The sequence below is a fragment of the Caloenas nicobarica genome, chromosome 9, assembly GCF_036013445.1.
Source record: "Caloenas nicobarica isolate bCalNic1 chromosome 9, bCalNic1.hap1, whole genome shotgun sequence".
NCBI classification, from domain to species: domain Eukaryota; kingdom Metazoa; phylum Chordata; class Aves; order Columbiformes; family Columbidae; genus Caloenas; species Caloenas nicobarica.
Window position 1 is genome coordinate 19749333 of NC_088253.1, and position 26416 is coordinate 19775748.

General features: G+C 39.5%; 1 protein-coding gene across 2 annotated transcripts in view; it reads left to right on the plus strand.

The window, feature by feature from the left end:
• PLCG2 (phospholipase C gamma 2) overlaps positions 1-26416 on the plus strand; it is a 60589-nt gene that overhangs the window by 13828 nt on the left and 20345 nt on the right. For both annotated transcript variants that reach the window (XM_065640781.1, XM_065640782.1), the window contains 16 exons: positions 5115-5255; positions 7695-7788; positions 9298-9345; positions 12597-12681; positions 13440-13523; positions 14897-14940; positions 16123-16195; positions 17236-17337; positions 17511-17629; positions 18981-19066; positions 19989-20109; positions 21262-21430; positions 23261-23365; positions 23584-23673; positions 24700-24878; positions 25726-25926. In XM_065640781.1, the coding sequence (XP_065496853.1) occupies positions 5115-5255; positions 7695-7788; positions 9298-9345; positions 12597-12681; positions 13440-13523; positions 14897-14940; positions 16123-16195; positions 17236-17337; positions 17511-17629; positions 18981-19066; positions 19989-20109; positions 21262-21430; positions 23261-23365; positions 23584-23673; positions 24700-24878; positions 25726-25926 (1741 nt within the window). The remainder of the gene's footprint in view (positions 1-5114; positions 5256-7694; positions 7789-9297; positions 9346-12596; positions 12682-13439; positions 13524-14896; positions 14941-16122; positions 16196-17235; positions 17338-17510; positions 17630-18980; positions 19067-19988; positions 20110-21261; positions 21431-23260; positions 23366-23583; positions 23674-24699; positions 24879-25725; positions 25927-26416) is intronic.

A 26416-nucleotide genomic window follows, 5' to 3' on the forward strand; every position in this document is an offset into this window, starting at 1 on the left:
TGTTTCGTTTCATTGCATGGAGTACAATGCAAACTTTTAAGGGCATATACGTAAATTTAACCCTATTCCTATCTCATTTTGTGAAGGTGCCTTTTAATTTTAATATGAAACCAATAGCCATTTGAGATATATGGCCCCTTGAATTCAGAGCTCAAACTGGTAAGGGCTGTAATATATTGTTGCTCTGCTGAGCAGTCCGGTGAGAAGTTATTAATTTAATGGTAATTTGTTGTTACTGTACAGAACAGCTCTGTGTGACCTGATTACTTAAAAACCTGTGGGTTTAAAAGGTGGACTTGTCTAAAGCTTATGTCAGTCACACCGCTAAATCCCCAGAGGAGCCCTTGGAAAGGCAGTCACGTGTGATTTCTCAAGATGCACCAGGCTGTTTCTCATGTTCCATCCTTGTAACTGTGTTTTCAGATATTTTTGTGGCTTACCTGTAAAATCTTCTTTGGGCCACTTGAATGTCTCGCTAAATTTCACGGTTTGTATGAGCTGAATTACTTGCTGTGCCACATCTGTACTGTGACGCTGCAGGAGATTTCTGCTTTCGTGTGACTGTGTCCTTCGCTGAGAGTAGCCTCACCTTGTTCCCTTTAGAGTTGCACAAGATCCGTGTCTCACTCCTGCTCTGAATAAAACAGGCTACTAACACATGCCTTGTATAGTTAATTTTTAATTCTGCAGAAGTGAGGACAAAGCCATTGTCCTCACTAACCACTGTGAAGTACATTTGCAAAAGGATACTGAAGGCTTTCTTCAGTCACTGGGCACTCATTTGCACATAACCTCTGTTGCAGGGGACAGTTTCTGCCTTTCTGAAATGAAACCTTATTTGGAATATTTTGTAATGCAAATCGTTGGGAAAAAAAAAAGTGTATTCTGAAAACTGGTTCTTAAGTGCAGAATGTTGCTATATATATATATACACACACACACACACACATGAAAGTGCAAAAATATTCGTATAGAGAATGCCCACCCTGTTTCTCAGTCCACAGCACTTATGTTATCAGAGACCCTTATTTTCCTCTCTGAAACATTGCTAGTAGTTTCCTTTTAGTCTTCTTGAGACTTATTGAAAATACCTGCTGGAGTAACTAATGCTCATGGCCTGATTTCCAGCTCTGTCCGCCTCCTTGGAATCAATCTGTAGGCTTTGTCTTCTCCTCCATTAAGTACATAACTCTGAGCTCTGAGGCAGAACTTGTCCCTTTGAATAGCAGTGCTGGTTCTCTTCTGGAATGAGGAGTGTTGTAGTGTACAACAATGTAAGGTTTTTTGCAGTTCTCCTGTTCACACCATTCCCTACCTGTGCTTACCTTATGTCTTTTCTTCTGCTCAGCTTGCACAGCACCTACTCTGGTAGAATCCAAGTTCTGTTTTACCGTCTGTCTCTAAGTGTAACTGAAGGAAATGTAACAGCAATTCATACGTATAAGTGCGTGACTAAATGTGATCACTACTGCCAGGTTATTTGAATGGAGATCAGTGGAGATGTCGAGGATCAAAAGTTTGTCGTTAGGTTTATGGCACTAAAGAGCTCTAGCGAGCGCTCTGGAAGGCACCAAGCAATTAATCTGTGCAGTCTTTGGAAAGTAGCTATGTAGTAGTGTAATGATCCATTGAATTAACTGATTTGCGAACAACACAAACCAGCAGGAGCTGAAGTTCAGCAGTTTCAGGCTCTGAACTGCCACGAATACTGCACGTCCAGCTCAGAGCCTGGAACAGGATGGTAACTGAAGATGCCTTGTTAAAGAGCCGCTTGAGGGAGTTGTCAGAATCAATATGTGACTGATGAGGCTGCCAAGGACATCCTTTTAACCCATGGAAATAACCACATAAAAGGATGGATGTCCTAGTAAACTACAGTTGTAGGGTGTTTAGAGTGGCACTAGACTTCTGCACTGTTTGGCTGGGGACCGAATGCGTTGGGAGTGTCCTCCTCATCGTGCTGGGTGTGAGTCGACTGGAGGGCATACTTTGATTTATATTTCCTTGGAAAATGCATTAATCTTCTTGCACTATTTTGTGGAAATGGCACCTGCAAACATGTTGGATTTGATCTGACACTGCAAGCTGAATATGTCCAGGTCTGTGCTTTTTTCAGGTGTATCATACCCGTGAAATAAGTGTAAAAACGGGTCAAGATACAGCTCTGCAATTTGCACGTGGGGCTGAGAAGGAGGAAGGCTCCAGTACTTCAAGGGAGTAAATAGAGTGTCCGAGGTGCTGTGCTTGTAGTTTGAGCACTGGCACAAAGTTACGTTTTAATAGTTCAGTGACAGATTGTGCTATAAAAAGTCCACAGTGACTGCGTAACAGCAAAGTTGGTACAGCTCATTTACTAATCTGAGTCTGAAACATGCTGCAGCTTTTCCTGGCCTGTTCCTTTCTCGGTTTAGTTGGGATCAACCATTCTGGGCTTAGGGAGCATCATTTGGAGGGTGCCGGGTGACTCCAGACTACCTGGGGAGACAGCAGAATTTACCACGAGACCCAAACTTATGCTCACTGTGCATGTCTCTTGTTTCTCCCTCTGATTTTCTGCCTCGGCTTTTCTTTCAATAATATAGAATAATGCATCCTAAATGACACTATAAAATATCATTAAAATATATTCAGGTAGTTTCTATTAATTTTCTGAAATTATAACATGTATTATGTCTTTCTAGTGTTTTGTACACTTGTTTCATATATTATTTAAGTAAACATAGTGATATCTTGCCAGAATTTTCGAGGACCTATATGTTGCCTGAAAAGTAAAGGAATGTGAAATTCTGAATTTGAGGGGGTTTTATATAGCTATTTTCTCTCTCTTCCTCCCTTTCTCCCCAGATTTTGTTCTCTTGCTGAACCATTCTCCTGTTTACTGAATTTTAGCAATTAGAGTATAGTAATCTCTTTCAAAGACCAGTCGGAGAAACAGTAATATGGTTACCAGCGTGAAACCTGTGCATACAAAAATCCTCGTGTCTGTATGTTTATACACATACGTTCATGCAGGAGAATGGGACGGTAAGGCTGGAAGGCTGCTGTAGTGCAAGGAAAAGAACTGTAGTGAGTATTTGTAACCGAGGGGAGACATTGAGTAAGTTTGTGTGTTTGTTTCAGAGTTCAGTATGAGGTAAGAGCCACTTGAAACGACAACAGCAATGCAGGTTGTGAAATCTGTTTTATTGCTGCTTATAGTTTGTACTTTGAGGGGGTCTTCGTGTTGTGGTGTTCCTGTGTGGATTTGTAGGAGTCTGAAATGAAAGGTGTGCTTTGCTTTGAAGTTAAAACTGGTTTTCTGCAGGGATTTGTTGGGTGAAGGGAAAGCAGAAGAGGTAACTGGGCTTGCTCTTGCTCGTGATGAGAATGAGCCAACATGGTGTGCAGTCCCACGCAACCTCCTTCCCTCTCCATGTGGGTACTTTCTGTCTCTGCATCCTAATTCTTCTCTGGTGATACTAACATGAACTCGTGGGCTTAGATCATCTTTTTCAGATGGTGGCATTTTGGGATGGATATTTGGATACACCACTAGGGATCCAAGTGAGACTGTGGATGGTCAGGGGGTCAGAGCCATCAGCAGGAGCTTTTGGTTGCTGGACATTTATGGTCATGTCATGAATTTATTTGAGAGTTTACATCTAAATTTAGGGGCTTTGGCCAATCAGATATGCAGATCTTAGGAGACATTTTCGTGCTTTGAGAGGGTGGCTGAGACACAGATGTTGACACATTAAAAGCTCTATCTTTAAGATAATTATACTTGGACAAATTAGTTTAAGATGCTTGTGTCCTGTGATTAGTTCAGGTTAACCTTTGAGATCCTGTTTTCCCTAAGTTGTTCAATGACTGGGAGAAAGGAGTGTCTGGTAGAAAGTTTGGCCTGGAATACTTTGCAGAGAATAAGAAATTCCAAGATGAATTGATGTTTCATTATCAGGCTTTTATTGATGAACTTCCTTGCTTGTCTCTCCCTGCTTTCTGTGTTGGCATCATAGAATCCCAGCGTTAGACAGGCCAAAGCTTTAACTGGTGTTCAGCTCCCCCTCCGTTGGCAGCAGAGTTGCTTTTTCATTGCGTTATTAACTGTCTTCTGTTACCGATGAGGTGCTCATTTAAAACAGGGTTTTACGCTGGGTGTTCTTACATGCGTGGCCAGAAACTCAGCTATTTTCCTTGGATCTTTCTAGGTCTGATAAACACATTTCAAGAGCAACCATGAAATGTTTTTCTTCACTCTTCATCTTGTAGCTTGCAAGTCAAGACTGTCCAGAAGTGGGAAGAGCTGTTTATTTGTCTGGTCCACAGGCAGAACAAAACCACTTCCTCAGTTTTCTAATAAGTATCTTATCTTGAGAGTGCACATATTTCTATTTCAGTTCTGTCCCACTGCTGTTGTGCAGGCCATGTAGCAAGGGTTTGATAAAAAGTGAGCTGACTTGAGAAAATGTGTGCTCGTGCAGCATTCCCGTTCTGCTCTATTCTCAAAAGTACCTGTGTTCTGTAGAAAGCAGCAAGTTGAAACTGATAATATAAATAATGTTAAAAACCAGACATCTCTTTGGAGTTGACCAGAAAAAACCTCACAAACATTTTAATTATTAGGCTGGATTTTCTCTCTATATTCCTACTTCTAAATATTTTTCTTACAAGTGCCAGCAACTATACTAGCTGACAAGGTTAGCTGACTAAGATCTGATGTATAATTTTTAGGTGGGTAAGTTAGAAGTTGTGTCTTTTCTTCTTTGTCTCTGAACAGTTGTCATGGCAATTGGAAAATTCTTGCCATTTGTGAAATCGTGTCTTCTATAACCCAAAGGAGCTATGTGTATACACATTGTCCATGGATAATCAGTGACAGTGAAATGATAAAAATATGACAAGTTATTTTTCTTCTTCTTTTGGTCCTTCTCTACTGTTGTCTGTTAGTCAGTAATATATTTAGTTGTGGATGCGTGGATGGCAAGCTGTTGCAATTTGCATTTCTTGCCCATAAAAAATCTATACATAGATATTTTATATATGTATACATGCTTCGAGTTGTTCATCTTATTGTTTCAGACTCTGCTGGAACTTAAGTGCAGTTGTACTGACTAAATACTGTTTCATTTCAGTGGATCTGATGGAAATAAAAGAAATTCGCCCAGGAAAGAATTCGAAGGACTTTGAGCGTTGCAAAGCAAAGCAAAGAGAAGAACACTGCTTTACTATTTTTTATGGTACCCAGTTTGTCCTCAACACCTTAAGCTTAGCAGGTACTTTTTTCTTATTTGTTTCTTCTTTAAACCTACTGATTCAACAAACCAAATACATTGATGGAACAGTAATGCAAAGACTACTGTGGTTTTGACTTCCACTGTTCAGGAGCGCACCAGATGTTTAAAATCTGGAGACAGACCTTTTACTCGGCCCTTCGTGTCTGTGAACTGCTGTGTTTGTAGTGTTTTGCTTTCAAATAGTGTACCGTGTGAGCACAGTTTCTGCTTTGCTCAGTCATTTCTAGCAAGGTAGACTTCTGCTGGTTAAATGCCTATAGCAAGGTTTTCAACACTGAAGAGCAGAGGTGATGTTGTCCTCTTTAAAGTCAGAGAAGGATTTGCTATTGTTTTCACTGTGCTCAGAATATTGCCCTGGCATTTTCAGTCTGGACAAAATTATTCAGGAAACAATAGCCATGAAGAATTAGACTACAGCTGCATCACAGAAACTTCATATCACCTATGGGCAATTGCAGACTAGTTTGGAAAAGTGAACTTCTAGTTTGGGTTATTTGTGTGCATGTCACCCGATAACACCAAACTTCTAAAGAAGTACTAGGGGACCATAAATGAAATCGGAAGATGAAGTGATCCATGTGAAATGGAGGGAAGTTGTATCCCATATCTGTGGAAAGGGATGGGACACTTCTTATTTCAGGTAAGATTATCCAGGGTTGCAAACCCAAGGTTTTTGAAATGAAAAGGGATATAAATTCTTAGAGTGCAGGCTGAATACAATTTCTAACTAATGGAGTTTACAAAGAGATTTTTCTTCTAAAAAGTTTGTGGTGGATCCTTTAGAATCATACAGATGATTTATGTGGAGTGGTAGTTCTCTGTGTTGTATACAGGAGCACGCTTGTCCATTTAAATAATTAAATTAATTGCAAGACCTTAATAGGAGAAAGTGGGAGTGCTTTGTAAGCATTTTAATGCCAACAGTAGCTTTTTAAAAGATGGAATGAATTGCTTATGGATTGCAGTACTAGAAGACAGGGGGTTTTTTTGCAGTCTGGTGCACTGGAAATTAAAGACTGCTGGTGACTAATCCATTGTTATAGGCTTGTAACTTTAAATAAGTTTTACCATTGTTGACTGAAGTCTGTGAAAATTTTGAGCAAGCGGCTGTGCTTAAGTGCTTCCGTGCCAGGTACTTCTGATTGATTTCCTCTAACAACCCGCCCGTCCCTTCTCCATGGCAGTTCTCAAAACCAGCCTTCTGCCAATACTTTGAAAACACTTGGTATCACAAGATACGTTGCCATAATGTTGAACTGCAGAACAACATGATATAACTTTCAATTAAGGGGGAAATCCTTTTCCTTGTTGAAGTGCTTTGTTGTGGTTTCTTAAAACAATATAAAATAGTCGTTACTTAGAGGGAATGGTAGGTGTCATAAAGGGCAGAATTGTCTTGGGAGAAGAATTGGTTTGGCAGTGGTAGTGGGTGTTCTTTCCAAAATTGTAACTAACTGAAAAACATTTCCATGGGGAGCTGAGGCTGGGCTCTAGCTTCACTCTTGGAGGATAAAGCATTGTTTGGCAGTATGTTTAAATAAAATGTAATCTTCATCTTGTGAGAAACACAATTTCAGCTTGTGTGTGAAAATAATTTTTCAGAACTGGTTTAACTGAAGAATGCCTTCATGAAATTTCAGAACCAGCATGCTAAAGCAGATGGACTTTGCCCCGCTGAAGGCTGTAGTGGTAGCATCTCATCCAAGGCCCAAAAAACGGGTTTCAGCTTAACTGGCATTCCCAAGGGAAGGCTATACCCAGCACGCAGTTCATCATGTTGCTTCTGTTGGGTCAAAGCATTACCAGATGTGATCACGTTAAATGATGTGGAGGACTCTTCTGGTTTGCCCCCTTCCTGTTCCTCTTGCCTCAGTCCGTTCTGGAACAATCTGTGTTTAGAAGTATGGTTAGGACAGTTGGGAGGTGGTTGTGTACATCAAAAGCCAGTATTTTACAATTTTCTTGTAGGTTGCTTGGAATATAATGAACTAGTTTCATGCTATAACACACTGAGTTCTTTTGTCTGTGCACCTCAAGTTGCTCTAGATCTAGGTCCCTGGGTTTTTGCCATTTTGGAGATAGAAAATAAGACGACGAATTTTGTTTGTGTTACTACAAGAGCTCAGCAGTAGTTTCGTAGTCTTTCTGCTGAGATATTGAAACTTGCCTACCCTGATAAGCAGACTTCTAAGAGGAGGTATTTTCTGACAGCTTGCAGAATTAACTCTCCCACCTCCAAATTTATACTGTTTTTTATTAGTTTTATTATTAGCAACATAAAGTTATGCCGTGAGATTTATCAAAGAGAAAGATCAGTCAGCAGCTTTGTATACTAGGGTTTATCTAAACATCATAAGTTATGTCTTGGTTTTGTGTTGATTTTCTTTTGATGTTTCTCATAGCATATTATTTTTTCAGCTGACTCTAAAGATGATGCTGATAAATGGTTGTGTGGCTTGAATATCTTGTATCAAGAGGTCATGAGTGCTCCAACACCTGCGATCACAGAGAGGTATGTGGACATAATTTCACTTCGTGAAATTTGGCTTTTCTTTCAAATTGAAAGTGGAAAATCTGAAAGAAATTTTTAACGTGCAACAAGTGGTGCTGGCAAGTTACCTTAAGAACAACTACTGTCTAGTTAGTGTATGATACAGAAAGCTCGTATGGAAATTCTCCGTGTCTGCTTTGCTATATACATGTTCTGGAATCACCCTCTGCTGCAGCCACTAATGCGGACTTGCAGTTTACCTTGTTCTGAATTCCAAAACAAAACAAAAATCTCTTAAAGAGATCGCAAGTACATCTGATGTAAGAGTGCATCGACTTACTGGAAAATTCAAATGTCTTACGGAATCACAGTGGGCTTGCTCTCCTAGATGTCCATGTGTCCTGTGTCCCAGTAATTCGACACGCACTTTTGCAGTTTCTCCTTTTTATTGGACCCGTTGCATTGTATGGCAATGTGCTCAGCTGACTCCGAGAGCTAGGCTGAAAATGAACATTTTTAAGGGTTACTTTTTCGCAGCCAGCCATATGGTGCTGAAACTGTGCCCTTAATGCTTCTGTTTTCTCCACATGAAGCTACTCATGCTCAGAATGCCAGTTTTGTTGACAAGCTTTTAACACTGTCCCTGTACCTGATTGCTTTTCATCACTGCTGGCAGTTTTGTTTGTTGTCCACTGCTGTTACCTGTTGTGAGGATATACCTTGTCCTCGCTTGCTACCTGAGCAAATTGTGGCTTTGACATTGATGTTGTCTTTACTTACGTGCTGTTCCAGTTGGAGAGAAAGGGTTCTTATCTATTCTTATCTGTTGTATGGTATTGCAGTGAGCTGCTATTCAAAGTGCTGCTGGGTTCCAGGCTACGTTTGCACAGCAGAGTGATTCCCGTAGAGCCTGAGGATAAGCTTAATGATGACGTGCTGTGTTCATCCTTTAGATCAACGTTTTGTGTGTGTGTATTTACTATTAATGCTGCTAACAGTATTTTGCTGTGCACCTAAAACTGATCTGCAGTGTAAGGAGGATTTTCTTTAAAATCCTCTAAACATGACCTTTGAAGGTCTCTTCCAACCCAAACTATTCTGTGATTCCCCCCTAATTTTTAATTTTTATGCATCTAACAGATGTTTGAGCCAGCAGCGTCATCTGGCATAAAACATTTACTCCATTTTAGATTAGCTGAAGTTTTGGCTCACTTTATCCGCTTATATTTTTACAACTTCTGGTTGCTCATTCTTTTCTGTCCTGCGCACCCTTCCCCTTCCTGTGTTATTTATGTGGCTTTAAAATGCAATATTAAGCAGCAGAAAAGTACGTATTTACAAATACGGTTATAAAACTGGCTGAATCCTTACATGCTGCACTGAAAAGGCTTTCACTTTATTAAAAGACATGTATCTTGTGACTTAAATATTTCTATTGAATTTAATCTGTGGATTTTGGTATTTCATTGGCTGTGTTTTCTTTAGAATTCTTAGATTAAACCTTTTTTTTTCTTCCTTTTTTCCCACAAGCTGGCTGAGAAAGCAGATCTATTCTGTTGATCAAACTAGAAGAAATAGGTAAGAAGCTCTCTTTGTTCAGTTTGTTTTTAGTGAACTTTTGTTGCAGGTTCTAACATGGAATGAAAACAAATAAATATGAGGTCACTGAAGCTGGCATTTGCTCTTGCTTTAACAACTTGAGCTCTGCCTTTGCTAAACACAACGTGCTCATAGCACTTGCTTATGTTCATATGGTATAACAAGGAAGCAAATGATGAAAAATAAATAGTTTTGCTTTTAGCTTAGGATTACTCTGCCAGAATGGAGTCAGGGAGGTGTCTTCTCCCAGTCTTACTGGAGAGATTCAGCTCAGCTGTGCAGGTATGGTAGGTTGTTTGCCTTATAAAGCCAAGAGACCTTATAGAGGTCCCTTTCACAGCCAAATTGTAGCCCAGCAGCTTGGACTGTATAACCTGCTGTGGGCTTTCCTGTGCGGTTATGCCACCAGTTCTTCCTTCGTTGCTGAAGCATGTTTGCACTGAAATGATTACACTCTAAACTAGACAGACCAGAACCAGCTTTTATAAGCTTGTTTGGGCATTAGTAACAAGGAAGCTGCATAAACAGAGCTCAACATGGGCTGCTAAAGATCCAGGGCAGAGTGATTAGCCTTCTCTTGTTTCAGTCCTGATGGGGCTTAAGCATAGCTAGTATTAGTATTATAGTATGTGTGGTATTATTAGTATTGTAATTATTATTATTAGTAGTAGTGTTATAGTATGTGTGGTATCTAGTTTGAAACTAGTCACGGCAGCAGTGTCAAATATATCCAGAGATGGGCTTGTCCCAGCAATAACATGAATTCTTACCTGCAGGGGTCAGAGCTGTGAGGAGAACAGAGTATTAAGAGGAGACAGCAGAGATACCTGAGGATATTAGGGGAAAGAAAGAGTACTGATATCACAGGGTAGTACCATGGGAAAGAGCTACTTTAATAGTGGGAAACAGAAGATACTCTTGAGGATAGATACAGAAGGAAGGCAAGCTAGTGGTGTGGAATAAGGCAAATGATTTTATTTTTTTAATTTTTTTTTTTAGCAATTGGCCTGGCTACACAGGCTCATCTCTTTGCCACATGTTCAAATAGACCCAAGCCATAGAATTACCTCTGACATGGTGCTTGTCATGTGAAAGACGTCCCATGGGTTGTAGCTCCCAGTGTGCTGTGTGGCTTCGTATGTTTGAGTTTCAGCAGTTCATTTCAGGTGCATGTGTGATGTGGGTTTGTAGCTTTTGCACAACAAAGGAGACTTTTTAAAAAAATTAATTCAGTTGCGTACCTCTCCTTAGAGCTGCCAGAAATCATGTGACCTTGAGAAGAATATTAACCCCTCCTTCCCAATGTCTGTTACTTTACCATCATTTTACCCTTTGTCTGGAACATGCATTTTATTCTAAGGTGTAATTCACTGTTAAAAGTACATGCGTTTCCTCTCATTTAGGCCTTTTCCTAAAAGCAAAATAAAGTGTGGTGTTTCATTGTCTGAATTGTGTGCAAGACTGCGTTCTTGCAGGAAACAACACCGTTGTGCAGCCAGCCTGTGCCATTGTGCAGCTGCCCTCAGCATGAGCTGAGACACCATTGCAAAACAGCCTTTCCTAAGCTGGCTGGAGTGGTGAAGGGGAAAGTAACCATTTTTACTGGATATTGGCTTACACCTCCTGATATATTTTGTAAAACTTGCCCTGCGATGGGGGTATGTTGGCGAGGGTCATGAAACACAAGCAAATGTTAGGATGGAGAAACTGTGGCTGACAGTGTGTGTCTGCTGAAGAGGTTTCATGTGTTGGTTTAGGGTTGTTTCGTCACAGTCTGATTAGGATCAAAGGGACTTGCAGTGCAGAGAGGGCAGTTTTTCGTTCTCTTGACAGATGATTCATGCTTTTAGAAAAAGTCAGGAAAGCAGTTTAGACCGAGCTTCATTGTGTTTAGTGTTGCAGTTTCTTGGTTAATTGTAAAGGTTAGGCTTCCAGGTTTCACAGGTTGAGTTTTTTTCCAGTGGTAATGAAGTCCCAGCTCTTTGTTTTGGCTTGTACTTGTCTGGCCAGAGGAAATTACTTGTGCTTGGTCTTTAGGGTACAGACGGAGTGCTTGTTCTTGCTCCTAAAAGAAGTAGTTTTTTTTCCAGAGGTCTGGCGACAAGGCGGAAAGCCAGGAATTTCCTGAGTTCTAATCTGGCTTTGGCATGGGCTTTGGCTAAGTTCCTTCTCACTTTGCCTCCTTCTCTCTACACAATGGAGATGAGAATATCTCACAGGGTAGCTGCTTGTATGGGCACTGTAGAATAGAAGTGCTGCTTTCGTCTATGTGCTGGTTGTTTTTGTTGCTTTCAAGTGACTCTGTTCAGATCCTGTGTTTGCAGAGAGTTAACGGCTTATGAATTGCACTGTAGGTCAAGACAGAGCCTTGTTTTCTTGGGTACTGGTGTTATTGCATTAATGTTTTGTGGGCATTGCCAGTAGAACCCATGGATGCTGTGCCTATGTTCTTTTGACTCTTCCCTGCTTCCTTTTGCTGCCATGAATTCCCTTCATCTTCCACTCTGGGACTTTGCCCTGTGCCCTTCACATGTCCCACTGTAACGCTGTGTCTTTCTCATTGAGACCTCACGTCGGTGCCTACCCAGAGTTTCAAACTCTATCTTAGAACATGCAACCTGATTTCCATTCTTTGCTATCCAGAGAAAGTTCTCTCTGTTCATAATAATAATAAATTTAGCTTTGTAAATATTGCTTAAATACTTGGTGTATGTAAGCACTACGTTGCTTAAAATCTGAAATAAGTGTGTCTTATTTGAAAGGTCTTGCTGTTATCTAGAAAACTTTGGTTTTCGGAATGTTGCTTGTGTATCACTGGGCATTCTGAAACTCTGTAGAAAGGGTCAGCAGGTCTCTGGAAATGACCTGGAAGGCAATTCCTCTCTGGGGAGACTTGCTTGTGAGGGTAGGATGAGGTCATGTTCAGGTGTTGGAGAAGGGGAGAGTCTTGCTGCTGCAAATCAATTTTACCATAAAAGTGAATAACAGCTGGAGAAAAAGGTTATAATGGTAATGAAAACTGCACCTCCTTGTTTTCAACATGTCTAGTTTGCTCACATGTGCATGTTATGTTTATAGAAGCCTAAAGCTTTGTGAGATGAGCCCTACCTAAAATGTTTCGATAGTCATGTGTTTGTGTTGATAGAAAATATATTAGTAGCTGACGAGATACAGCAGAAATGTGGGATTTTTGCAATCTTTCTTTTTCTTCTTTTTTTTTTTTCCTCCAGTATCAGTCTTAGAGAGCTGAAAACTGTCCTTCCCCAAGTAAACTTCAAAGTGAGCAGCATGAAGTTCTTGAAGGATAAATTTGCGGTAATTACCTGATAACTTATATCTATTTGGTATTATTTGATATGTGTTGTTTTTTCTTTTCAGGACACTGCCTGTATTTTTGCTTCTTGCCATGTACAGAAAAATAAATTTTATTAGTTATTTTTTCAGCTTGGCTTTGCCTATGTCTAAGGCTATAAGAAAATATAGATATAAATGTTCCATCTTTTCATTGAATGGTTGACCAAAGCCAACGCTGGGTTTTGAGCTCCAGTGCTGATACTGTGCAAGAGAATGGGAAACTGTTTTATGTTTAAGATAAAAATCGTATATAAGAATTTTTTTTTTGTAATATGATCAAGTCATAACCTCTTCAGCCCAACTTGTGTTAATATTAATAACTTCTGAAGGTTGTTTTGATTCCTACAGGAATTTTAAATATCCCCACCTCTTCCTGCTTTCCAGCTCTCCACCCCTAAAGCCTGCATTCTTGCTTCTGTTGCTCCAGCTAACAATGACTAAATGAGGTACTTTCAGTAACATAGTGGAAATGAAGTCACGATACAAAATGCCAGGCCAAAGATGTGGATTAGAAGCACTACGTAACAAACCAACAACCTGTTTACTTGTTTGCATTAAAAATAATTAAAAAAAATAAAAATCCCCAGTGGTTAAAACAAGTGAAGTTGGAGTAGAGCAGAATGTGTCAGAAGGTGGCAGCTGGAGTAAGAGCAACTTGTTTGCCGTGCAAATGCAGTTCAGGGAATTCTAAATTCACCCTGTGCTACTTTCTGTTGTAGGAAATAGGCGCTCACAAGGAAGATCTCAGTTTTGAACAATTTCATTTGTTTTACAAGAAAATCATGTTTGAACAGCAGAAATCGGTAAGCTTTTTCATAAGTAGTCTTCATACCGTTGAATTGCTTGATCAGAATAAAGAATGAATGCTGATTGTTTTTTGTTTCTCGTTATTACTAATTTTTCTTATTTCCCCATTCTTGTAACAGCAAAAGGTTATAGCACTGTACTTTATAGATAACAGTCACCGTCAGCAATTGGCTTAAGAAGATGAACAAGACATTGATATTGCTGCTTCTGTGGCAGCAGAGATATGCACAGATGCAACGGGGTTTCTAGGAAGAACTTTTCTTCTGAGTTTGTTCAGGATGCAGCATGTCTTTTCATTAGGCTTGGCTGATCTGTTTACTGATAAGAGCGAGGTTCTCCATACTCGCATGAATATTTATCACTAAGAACATTCTGTAAAGCTTGAGGATGTATCCTGGACATCATGTAACAGCTATTGTTCTCATCGTTCATGCTTAGAGATTACTGGTGGTGAGTCCATTACAAGATGGGAAACTGCCCGACTACTGTTTCCATGTATTCGTTGCAGAGATTCATGAAGTTGGTGGAAACTGCATACATTTAGTGACTCTGAAAGTCAGGAACCTTTAAAACTTTGTGGAAACACATAATTTGAAATTACTTGCATAACGACGTGTGCTTATAGTTGATTCAACTTGCATTTGCTAAAATAGAAGCTTCAATAGTGAAAGTCAGTGCTGTTTCTTTTGGCAATAGAGCTTTATTGTGCTGTTTAAAAGTGATACAGAAATTACTGTGAAGTAATAAAGAATCTCCATTTACTGAAGGGGTTTTAATTTTGGCCATGAAAGTCTAGTTAATTAGCTTGAGCTTAAAGCTGAAGAGTAAAAGAGAATACAGAGCCTTTCCGATTTCCTTAAACTCTTGTTATCGCCCTTCCGGATCATTTCAGAGAAACGCCTCAGTTTGCTCAACAACTGCTTTGGGTCAGTTAGTAAGTGTCCTGCGATCTGTAACTATGTTGCTCCAAGCTGGAAGCAATTTAGGTTTTATATTCACATGAATAAATGTGATGGATGATACGTAATTGCAGTTTTTCTGGGATATCAAACAATAGAAGCGCCCTAGAAACTTGACCGATTGTGTGTATAAGTTGCCTTATCAACAGCAAGTTTTTTGCTTGAAAATTGTATGTGTTCATACCTAAAGGCCTGAAGTGCACGTGCCAGCCTTGACAGCGTGTTTTTTCTTTTCTGTTTAATTCAAAGTGTGTCTTGCCAACTTGTATGCAGCTTCTCTAGAGCAGAAATACATGTATTTCACCTTCCCAGACAGATGGACGTTATTAGATGGCATTAGATAGAAAATTGCTTATTCTTTTATTATTTATCTTGTCTCCCTTTTCTGTGTTTTGTTTGTTTGTTTTAAGATTCTTGATGAATTCAAAAAGGATTCCTCTGTGTTCATTCTTGGGTGAGATTCTTCATTTGTATTCTTTTTTCCACATTTCCATATGGTTTTAGTGCTGCAGGATTATTTTTTTAATTGTTTCACTGGTTTTTTGTTCTGATGCTTTAGTAAGTGAAAAGAAATGATACATTTTTCTGCATTCAGAAAGGTGAACTTTTCATGGAAAAAAACGCCGGATATAATTTGATAAATGTTTTTAACCTTCTGACTACAAAAATGGTATGGACTTGAACAAGCAAATTAGCCCATCCTCTGATTTTACTACGAGCTGAACAGAACTATTGAAGGACAATTCGATGGAGAAATTTTAAATTCAGTCTGGAGAGTGGTGCGGTGGCTTGACCTACACTTGAGCAGAATGCTGATAGTGACAGTTTCTGCACCTTTCACTTGGTGGACTTGACCTTTTAAGAAAGATGTGTACAGCATGAAAAGGGAGGTCACAGGCATTGCTCACATTTTGACTGTGAATTAAACCAGTTTATCTTGGTTTTGAGTATTACACTGACAGGTTAAGGAAGTTACTTAAACAGTTTGCTCAGAGTGTGCTGCATATTTCCTTAGCCCTTGGTCATGTTGTATGAACTAAACCTTGTGGGACTGCTTAAAAGCACAGACTTAGCAAGGATGGGTAAGTTATAAATACCTTGTTGGTACCAGATGATGCAGCATTTTTGTCCTACAAAAGAGAAAGCAGTTGTGTTGCTTCTTCTTGGTGCAGCTGCATCTCATATCCTTTTTTAGGAGGTTTTGATCTATCACAGTAGATCATCTGAATAATACATGCGAGGAGTTATTTGTGGAAGTGTGGCTCTATGGTCATTTATAAGAACGGTGTCTCCATATGCCTCAACTAAGCTTAACAACACCCCTGTCAAGTGAATGCTGCTCATTTGCTACAAAGCAATGGGCAGAGATTTGATCCTTTTTCCAGTGAATCGCTACGAAAAATACATCAGGAATCCAGGAGGCTTTATTTAAAGACTCAAAATACAGGAATTAGATAATACACTATTACAAGCCTAATCAAAATTCTATCGAAGTAATAAAAAGTCTCTTGGTGGTGGCAGCACATTTATGCTGTAAATCCAAGATACAAATCCATGTCATTTTCTGATAGAACATCTGACGACACTTGCTGTGTTAATTCTTTAGATTCACTTTCCCTTTTTTTTTTTTTTTAAGAAATACTGACCGTCCAGATGCTTCAGCAGTTCATCTCCATGATTTTCAGAGATTCCTGCTACATGAGCAGCAGGTGGGAAGGCTGCAGAAATTTTGGGTTCTTTTTCTTGAGATTGTCTCACAGAATTCTATGCTCATTAAAAATGAATGTGATGTGTCATAGAATATGATTGATGTCAGCTGTGATACTAGACCTTGGAAAGATTTCTCCTTATTTGTTGCCGTTGAAGTTCACAAGAACTATTATTTTTCATCTATACAAAGACTCTGAAGGTGCACCAGAGGACGAGACAGTGAACAAAGTAAATAAGGTTTTAACAGGTCTCCATTTAGTCATGTAGATAAACAGACAAGGTTACGAATAAACACTGGATGTATGTCAAAGATGACAGCCTGGCCTAGATACAGCTGTCATCATAGCTACATCTGGGGTAATGCCTTGACCATGGCCCCATTTTAGCAGCAGTAACTCATTTTTACATAAAAAGCTGAGCTGACTGCCTGAATTCGAGTCAATGTTAATTTTCTATTGAATAGAGCGGGTTCGGTGTCCCATACCAGCAGGCAGATAAGGATGGAGCCAAGGATTGGAACCATGTCTTCATGGTCTTCTAGTACGTTATTTAGCACAGGCACCATGAGAAAAATTGTGTGATATTTGCTGGATGCTGCTGAGCTCCAGGTTCGCAAATATGATTGAAAAGTGAGACCTACACTTCCTGTATAAGCCTGCTACTTTCTTTTTCTCCCTGTTGCACTGTGTTAAGAGGATGTTCAGACTGCACTTAGAAACGAGATTATAGTTGAAGCAGATCCTTCAAGGAGGCCAGCTTTTTTCTCTGTGTGTGCGTGCATTTGTGTGCATATGTAGTATGTATCTCATGAGCCTCCAATCTATATAAAGGTACTTAGATGGAGATCTTCTTTTTCCCCTTTAGACGTCATAGAAGAGACTCTTAAGATACGCGGGTACAATAAAACAGATTGGCAGTAAACTTGCGAGATGAGAGAGAAGTAAATGACATCTATAGGTCTCTCTGTTCCTTATTTGATTTTGTATAGCATCGTACCACTTCTCAAGATTTTTTTCTACTCTATTATTATTATCTGAAGGAATCTTGGGCACAAGATCTCAGTAAAGTCAGAGAACGAATGACGAAGTTTATTGATGACACTATGAGAGAAACTGCTGAACCCTTCCTCTTTGTTGATGAGGTAAAATAATGATACTTTCTAATAACTCGTCGTGGACTTCTATCTTTCACTGCTAGTTCCTAGTTTGTTAATTGGGTGGCAGATCCTCTAGGCTTCTCTTGCTACATTGCTGTTTTTCTTTTAGTCTTGTGTGGTAAAAGCATTTAAATTCAGTCTCTCTCTTTGTATTATAGTTCCTTACTTACCTTTTTGCAAAAGAAAACAGTATTTGGGATGAGAAATATGATTCAATAGATGCGCAGGACATGAATAATCCTTTGTCCCACTACTGGATTTCTTCCTCTCATAACACGTAAGTGATCAAAAGTTCCATTGTCTATCCCTGTTCAAACAGACCTAGCACGTTAGGAGAAAGTAATAATTCTGACTATGCCAGAAATATATTGTGCAGATTTGTGAAACCTTCCTAAAGCATGATGTAAATGTGGCAAATACAGTTTGTGCGATTCCTTTTTCCCCTTATCTTAAGATCTTAGACACACTACGAGAAGAGGAAAACCCTGAATCCTGTTACAAAAAATAAAAAGAAGTCTTGAGTCGACACTGTTCCAGCCTTTCTGCTTTCAGAAATTAAAGTTGTTCAGGGAGCTTCGATTTTTTTTCCAAGCACTGAGCTAATGTCAGCACTAATTGTACCTGAACATAGAAATGCCAGAAGGACCCCACTTGTCTTGTGGGAAAATCCCACACTGTTTGTGTGGATTTGTTGCCTAGGGAAAGGAGGCAGTGAGGTGCACTATTAATAGATACGCTGACAGTTTACAGTGTCACAAAGTGGACTAAGATTTGGTCCTGAGCAAGACAGGAATATGGAGACCTTAAATTAGCCCATCTGCTGATGAGGACTTGGCTATTCATGGTCTTTGCCTGGTAACGAGGATCGGAGCAGACAGAGGTCCCTGAGGCAGAGGAAGAGCACCGTTTGCTATCCACATTCTTCTTTGTTATTTTGAGTTTATTGTACAGCCAGAAGCCTGAAGGCCTGAGGACTGTATTTTTGTTGTTACTGGTTTTAGAATTTTGTGACTAGCAACTGAGCTGCCGATTTCTGTAGTTTGTGTGTAAGGTATCCAGCCCTTTTCCTCGACAATCTGTCGTATTCAAGTTCTTTAGCTCAAGTACAAACCTATATGATGATGAGTTTGAACTGTCTTCAAATGAAAGGCATTTGCTCATCTAGCATTGTAATGAAAAGCAAGAAGGTGTAAAAAGAGGGAGGAGAGGTGAACAAATAAAATATTGCAGGGAATGAAATAAAGTGGATATGGATATAGTTTATAGGTATATTTTTAAGTTTTAGGCTGTGGTATCACTCTCAATACCCTCCCCATCCGTTCCAAAATGATCATACCTCAGCACGATGAGATTTAGGTGTGTTTCAAAGCTCATGATTTGCTGTCTAGAAGCATGTCAGTTTGAATTGATTGATGTTTAGATTGAGGCTTTAACCTCCTATAACTTGGTCCATTCAAAAATCTGATTGCATCAGGTTCAGCAGAGTTCAGTTCTTCCATTGCAAGGAAAACAAACCAAAACCCAACCAATCAAAGAATCAACATACAGTCTTCATGACAGGAGACGAAGTGAGTGGGAAATGGTTGAAATTGACTGCCTGTCTTTTACAATTTCCTTTTATTCCTTAGATATCTGACAGGAGACCAGCTTCGAAGTGAATCCTCCACAGAGGCTTACATCAGGTGCCTTAGAATGGGATGTCGATGTATTGAGTGTAAGTAAAGAGTTTGTAGAGTGGTTTGTAATGTGCTCTCCATATAAGTAGAGTTTCCTCTGTTTACCAAGAGAGAAAAAAGAACTGAAATCAAGAACTAGTTTGTTTTCTGAAGTTGGTCATATAAAAAACCACCGATTCCCTAAATTGTTTTTCTTATGCCTCAGTATTGCCTTGGTTCACTTGCTCTGATTCTTGTTCCCTCGGAATTTTAAGAAGGACTTTCTAAATCTCATCTCACTGTACACCAAAAATTCAATGTCGGATCTACTATATGAGAGAATAGGATTTCAACCAGAATTACTTATTTAGTGTAGATAGATAGTTGATTTGCCTTCATTGTAATACAGACAAGCCTGAGGCACAGATATTTTTGTAATTTGGTGCCATTTTTCATCCTGTTTAACTTGCTTGTAAATCAATTGATGTCTTTGTGTATTTTTTTCCGCTAACCGTGTATGTGTCTTCATCCCTGTGCTTGTGTACCTCATTGAAAAATTTGACTTTCATTTCATATTATTTCACCAGTTACTTCATAAAACTTGTTGCTACTGCCTGTTCAATTTGGCTAAGGCAAAATGTATCTCAAATCAGAGTTTCAGGGTTAAAATCATCAAAATGGGTATGCTGTCGACTTGCCACTTGTTGGAGTGTATTTATCCCTGGAAAATTATTGTTCCAGTTTCCCACATGACAATGCTTTGAGAAAATTTTACGTTGTATTTTATTTGTATTGCTCTTACTTAAGTGAAATTAATTTCCTCTGTGAGAGATGTAAAGTCGTCTAATAGAATATTTTATTAGAGCATTAATGTCTATGACTCAGTATGTGAAATGCTGAAAATGTGGGTGTATTCTTTCTGTTAGAATTATTTAAGTAATTGCTCGGTCTTTTCGTTTTTCCACTGCTTGTTTTTCCTAGTGGATTGCTGGGATGGTCCTGATGGGAAACCCATCATTTACCATGGATGGACACGGACAACAAAGATCAAATTCGATGACGTAGTTCAGGCAATCAAAGATCATGCCTTTGTTACATCTGAGTAAGTTTTTTTTTACTTTCCTTAAGCCTGTTTTCGTATGCTTAGACCTTCCTGAACTTATTTTCTCTGTGATCTAGTGCAAAAAGTAATAGGAGAATAATAACATTCCAGTAGTCTTCATTATTGCTAAACATGCGTCTTTTATAGATTCAGTTTTGAGGAAAGTCCCGTTACATTACAATTTATTGCTAAGGAAGATAGCGAGTACCCTAAAGTGGCTCCCATCTCATTGCTTGGGTCTTCTTTTATTAAATTGAAATGTGAAACTTCAAATGCTGAATACTATGTCTTAAATTTATGGCCTCAGACCATCAGCACCATGAATGCTGTGTGATGCTTTCCCTACTTCCATTAAGGAACAGGCTACCCAGAAGAAATATTGAAATATTTCCTGCATATGCAGGGACAAAATTAGAAAAACCAAGGCTCATTCAGAGATGAAATTGCTGAGGGATGTGAAGGACAGCAAGACAGACTTCTACAGGTAGAATTGCAACAAAAGGAAGATGAAGAAAAATGTGCTGCTGATTTGGACAGCAGACTTAGTGACTGAGGAGGCTGAGGTACTCAGTGCTTTCTCTGCCTCAGTTTTCAATATTGGAGCTGGAGCACATGATATCCAAGGGGAAGCTGACAGAACTGAGCTTGTCTAGCTTTGAGAAGAGGTTAATGAGGGAGTCTGGTTGGTGTCTTCCACTGCCTGGTGGATTATTACAGAGAAGATGGAGCCAGACTCTTCTTGGAGTGCATGTGAAGGAAAACAGACACAATTTTGAGGAGAGGAGAAAAAAAATGTCACATAATGGTTCTTTAGCACTGAAACTCTGCCTGAAGAGCTTGGAAAGGATCTTTGTCCTTGCAGATACTCAAGTCTTGGCTGGACAAAGCTCTGAGCAACCTGATCTAACCTGGGAACTGGGCCTTCCCAAAGAAGGGGTTTGGACTAGGTGGCCTCCAGAGGTCCCTTCTGACCTTAACGATTCCATGATTGCACATCTGTTATTATCTGTTGTGTGTCTACCTCTATCCCTTTTGTCTTCTTGTTTGCTTTAAACATTTTCTTTGATCTGAGGGATGAGGGCAGGAGCTGTTTGCCTTGCCAGTTGTAGCAAAAAGAAGTTTTCTTCATTCACCTTTCTTTGCTCCATCAAGATACCCAGTCATTCTGTCAATTGAAGAGCACTGCAGTGTGGAGCAGCAGCGGCACATGGCCAAAGTGTTCAAGGAGGTGTTTGGGGACCAGCTTTTAATGAAGCCCGTTGAAGCCAGTGCAGATCAGCTGCCGTCACCAACCCAGCTGAAAGAAAAAATCATCATCAAGGTAGGTTTGCTTTGTGTGGTGGTGGTAGATAAAACAGGAAAACAAGAACAGGAGCCAGAAACACTACTTCTGGCTTCACAGCTGAGCTGTTAGTTCCTGTCGAGAGACAAGAGACCCCATGCTTGAAGTATGCGCTGGTAACATTTTGCAATACTGCATGGAGTTCTGTAATGCAACACATTAAAGTGCTTGCTGTTGGTTTTCGTTGCAATAATTGTCGCTAGTTCAAGTGCCAGATTGAATGTCAGCTCTTTTCTAATGGTCTTCCAGCTCCTGAAATGTCACTGCTAAATTTCAGCAGGAGTTCACTGCCACAGATGCTCATCATAGACTTCTTACTCAATGTGGCCTGCTTAAAAATGATAAAAGCATGTTCTTGAAGAGGAAGTTTGATTAGTAATTAACTTTTTTTTTTTTCCAACGAATACCTCTCATTCAAGTAAAAACCAAAGTACTTGCAGGCTGCACACTTAGGTTGTCAGGATTGTTTGCAAACTGCAGAAATTTGTGGGTATTTGCTAACTCAGTGTGATTTACGTATGTAATTTAGTGAGCCACTTGTGAAACCACTAGAAGACAGTCACTGTTAGGGTGTCTTACCTTCTGGGCAATATGGATGCTTTACTCGCTACTGTTGTGCAACAACATGAGGCAGGTAACTGAAAGATGACTTCTCAAATTGAAACTGCAGTAGAACCTTTCAAAAAGCAAAATGAGGTGAAGAATCTGGGGGCTGCTCATGGTGTCTTTAGTAAAATAATAACTTTTGTCCGTGCTTCAGGTTTCCAGCTCTTGTGACAGTACTGCATCCTATTAAACTTTTGAACAGAAGAAATAAGGGTAGATATTAATAGTTGTAAGCATACAACTCTTGAGTGCAAGACTGGAAATAATAGCACCCCAAAAGTTCTGTGTTTAGGTTTCTGGGTGTTTTTTCCCTCCAAACTGTCATTACCTTGCTGAGCATAGAGGAGAGTTGCATAGGCACATGAATAATAATGTGACAGATCTGATTCAAAGAGAATTACAAACTACCGTGAGTCTGCACGAGAGAATATCTGTATCACTCTGTCCTGTCTAAAAGAGCATTAAAGAGTCTTTAAATAGATCAGCACCTGCCAGTGAGCTGGTCATGTTATCTGGCTTTTGTTTGGAAAATGTTCTCAGTAAACAGAGGCAACTCCTACTTTAGGGGCCTGTGGGATTTTTCAGATAAACCTGTCAAATTGAAATCTACCTAGAGTAGGCTATGCAGAACTGAATGTAGTTAAGAACTACTAAATATGAGATGAAGAATCCTATCATTAACTGCAGTTCAATATTTGATGTTACTCTTAGCCCCTTGAGCCACAGTTTTTCATGATCACTCTCAAGAAAGTAGAACTTATCCCCTCCAAAAAGATTTTATAAAAGATTTTGCTTCTGCTCATTTTTCTTGTAGAAGAATGAACCCTTTCATTTTAATTCCTTATGTCCTGCTCTCTGCAGAGGGATTCTTGTTTTATCCTTATTTCTTGATATGTGTCACTTCATGTTTTCTGTCCTCTAAACAATGGTAAGCTCTTATCAAACTAGTTGTTTCTTCATTGCTTGATACCTCTGCTAAATTTTTAACCTTTATTATGACATTTACATTTTAAAGACAGAAAATCCAGCCCTGTTGCATAAAGCTTTGTGGAACAGCTGTTGTTATTGTAATGATAGAAGGTGGCTGGGCAATGGAGGGAAATACTTCCAGTAATACTGAGTGTGGTGAAATATTATGACTAATTTTATAGATTATTCTATGTGAGTGTATGTATGTGGTGAGTTTTGTTTTTTGTTTTTAAGCACAAAAAACTGGGGCCAAAGGGAGACGTTGATGTGAACTTGGAAGACAAGAAAGAAGAAAAAAAACAACAAGGAGAACTTTACATGTGGGACACGATAGAACAGGTATCATTTACGTGACACTTGCTACAGTCTGTTACTAGCTTGTGTAATATTGGAAATTTACATGGATTTTCTCAATATTTGTGAGGTAATATAGTCAGTTGAACAGCTATGACTGAGGGGAAGAAGGTATTTTGTTTATTGTTACACCTTGTTTGGAAATTGTCATTAGTGAGTTTCCCTCTGTCCTGTTAATGGTTTTAATATCTCTCAACTTTCAGAAATGGACTCGGCACTACTGTGCTATTGCTGATGAGAAGCTTTCATTCAGCGATGACATAGAACAGAATGCTGATGAAGATTCACCAAAGGTGATGGCTATATTTTATTGTTTAAGCATGTTGGTTTTATTCTCACAGATTGTTTCAGTGTCTACAGGTGCATATTTTCTATGCTGGTGCTCAAATTGTAGAGGATCGGTATCAGATAACAAGTGTATCTGGAGATAAAAAATGTAAAGGGTCTTTGCCGAGGTACTCCAGTTAGCCCTATTTTTAATAAAATAACCTTTTCCCTTGGCTGATTGAGGACTTGTGCAAAAGACTACAAAGACAATGAAATAAAATTTTGGTACTTACATGCTAATGCTGCTGCGTGCACTGGCAATCAAAGTCTTTATATGCCTTTGGCTAAGTAATATTGCTATTCTCAAACTAGACAGTATGATGAACCAAGATTTGTTGTGGTAGTAATACAGCATACCTCTTACACAGGGCATGTTGTTCACTTTGTATTTGCAAAGTGTTTGTCACAGGTGAGCATGTTTTACCTGGTGGTTGTGCCCAGTAGAGCAAGAAACATGAGGCTCAGTAATGGTTGCAATAGCAGTAACATTCAGCATGGTTTCTAGTTTGGTCTTTCAGGTTTCCATGCACTCCCTTTCATGGGTAAGATGTATGTGCAAAGTTCAGAGATCTCTCTGCATATGCAGAACATCTGACTCGTTCACCTAGATGTTAATGTCAGTAAAATAACTAATGTGTAAGGAAGAACACTGATGAATCCTGGAAAAAGCTGATGAGAAACCCTGTGAATTAGCAGTAGAGTGTTTTGCCTTAAAAATATAAATCAGTGTTTGCATTGCTGCATTCTTTCACTTTCTGTTGATTAGATATTAAAATAAGGCTGAAGCTGATCACTGCTCCAGAGGAACGGCTTGACTGGGAAGGAGAGTCAAGAGTGACTGTAAAGGTGACTGGCTTGTTTGTGGGAGGAGAGTTCAGGGCTAGGAAGAGCTGAAATCCTGAAACAGTAGATTACTATATCAATAACAAGTACTTTGTTTCACAGTCATAAAATTAGAAACGTGCTATAAAAATTCTTATTTTCTGGTCTAGGAGGTGAAACGTACTGAACTGCACTTAAAAGAGAAATGGTTCCATGGGAAAATGAAGGAGGGGAGAACAACTGCTGAGAAACTGCTCCAGGAATATTGTGCTGAAATGGGTGGCAAGGATGGGACATTCCTAGTTAGGGAAAGTGAGGCTTTCCCTAATGATTGCACCTTGTCATTCTGGTATGGCGACTGTCATAAAAATTTTATGTTGGTTTTGTTTGGTTTATGGTGCACAAAAACGTCTGTATTTTTCAAGTATGCATTTATATGTGAGAGGAAATATGAATAAGGGGTTGCTATAATTCCTAGAATGTTATTAATGAGGTTGTGAAAGACTACTTTCTGAATTAAACTTCAGTGTAGTGTAGTGGGTTTTGGCACAGTAGTCTTTGAAGTGTAACAGTTGTCAAGAGAGGACTGACTGGTTTGATTCCCTGCCCTTCTCCCCCAACTTTTCTAGTGCTCTGGCAGGATATAGGATTGGTTATTTCCTCAATAAGTGGGCTAAAGTTTGATCTTTTCATTTTGGGATAAATGACTGATTTCTACACTGAAAATGTAGTCTCATGAGTTAACCTTTAGTAGCAGAGATTGATCTTTTCAATGAAAGGGTCCGCTAGAGGGAAAATAATAAAAAATTTTCAGAGTGTCGTGTGTGGTTTGTTTTTGTGATTTTGTTGTTGTTGTTTTTTGTTTTGTGTTTTTTTTTTTTTTTTTTAGTCTGTTCAGTTAGTGTATCACATGTATTCCTGACCCACAGAGCTGTCAGAGCAAATTTTGCAGGGAGTGAGTGTATACCAGATTTTAAACCACTGTGAGTTCACAATTATTGGTTTTGGTCCTGTAATCTTACTTGTCAGGATTTTTGTTGCCCCTCTTACTTTGCTTGTTTTAAGAAATGATACAGATTTCTTGCCTCTTGGCAAGCTCAGCAGCTAGTTAACCAGGAACAGTGAGGAAATGCTTCAAAAGAAGAAAACCTGTTGTAAAACTTTCCTTTTCCTTATGCCCCTCTTCATTTCTTCAGGAGGTCAGGCAGAGTCCAGCACTGCCGTATCCGTTCTTCAAGTGACGGGGACGCTGTGAAATACTACCTGACGGACAACCTCACCTTCGACAGCATCTATGATCTCATTCAACACTACAAGGAGGCCCACTTGCGATGTGCTGAGTTTGAGCTGCGTCTGACTGATGCTGTGCCTAATCCCAGCCCTCATGAGACTAAAGAGTACGTACAGCAGAAGGCAAGCAGCAGGGTTGTTCTGTCAGTGTCCTTGGCATTGGTTTAAATCGTCCTGGATTTTTTCAGAGAAAATTCCCTGGATTCAGGAGGACGCCTGAGTGTTGCTTGTCCATGCGTGTCGTAGGGATAGGCTTCCCTGAAAGAGTGCTAGAGTTAGTTTAGGTTATTGTTGGACTCGATGATCCTGAAGGTCTCTTCCAGCTGAAACGATTCTATGATTCCATGCTGAGTAAGATCACTGACTTTGTGAGAACCTGGTACAACAGAGGACAGTCACTGGGAAAGCAATTTAGCAGCAGCAACTGGGAAAATCAGTGAGAACTGTAATACTGTGGAAATGTGCCAATTCCTTCTTTCTCGGCTCAGTTTTTTTACAACACCCAGTGGGTTGGATTAGGTATTTAGTAGTTGGCTGTGGTCTGGCAACTAAGTGGTCATGGTCTATGCCATCTGGAAACGCTATTACTGGGGCACT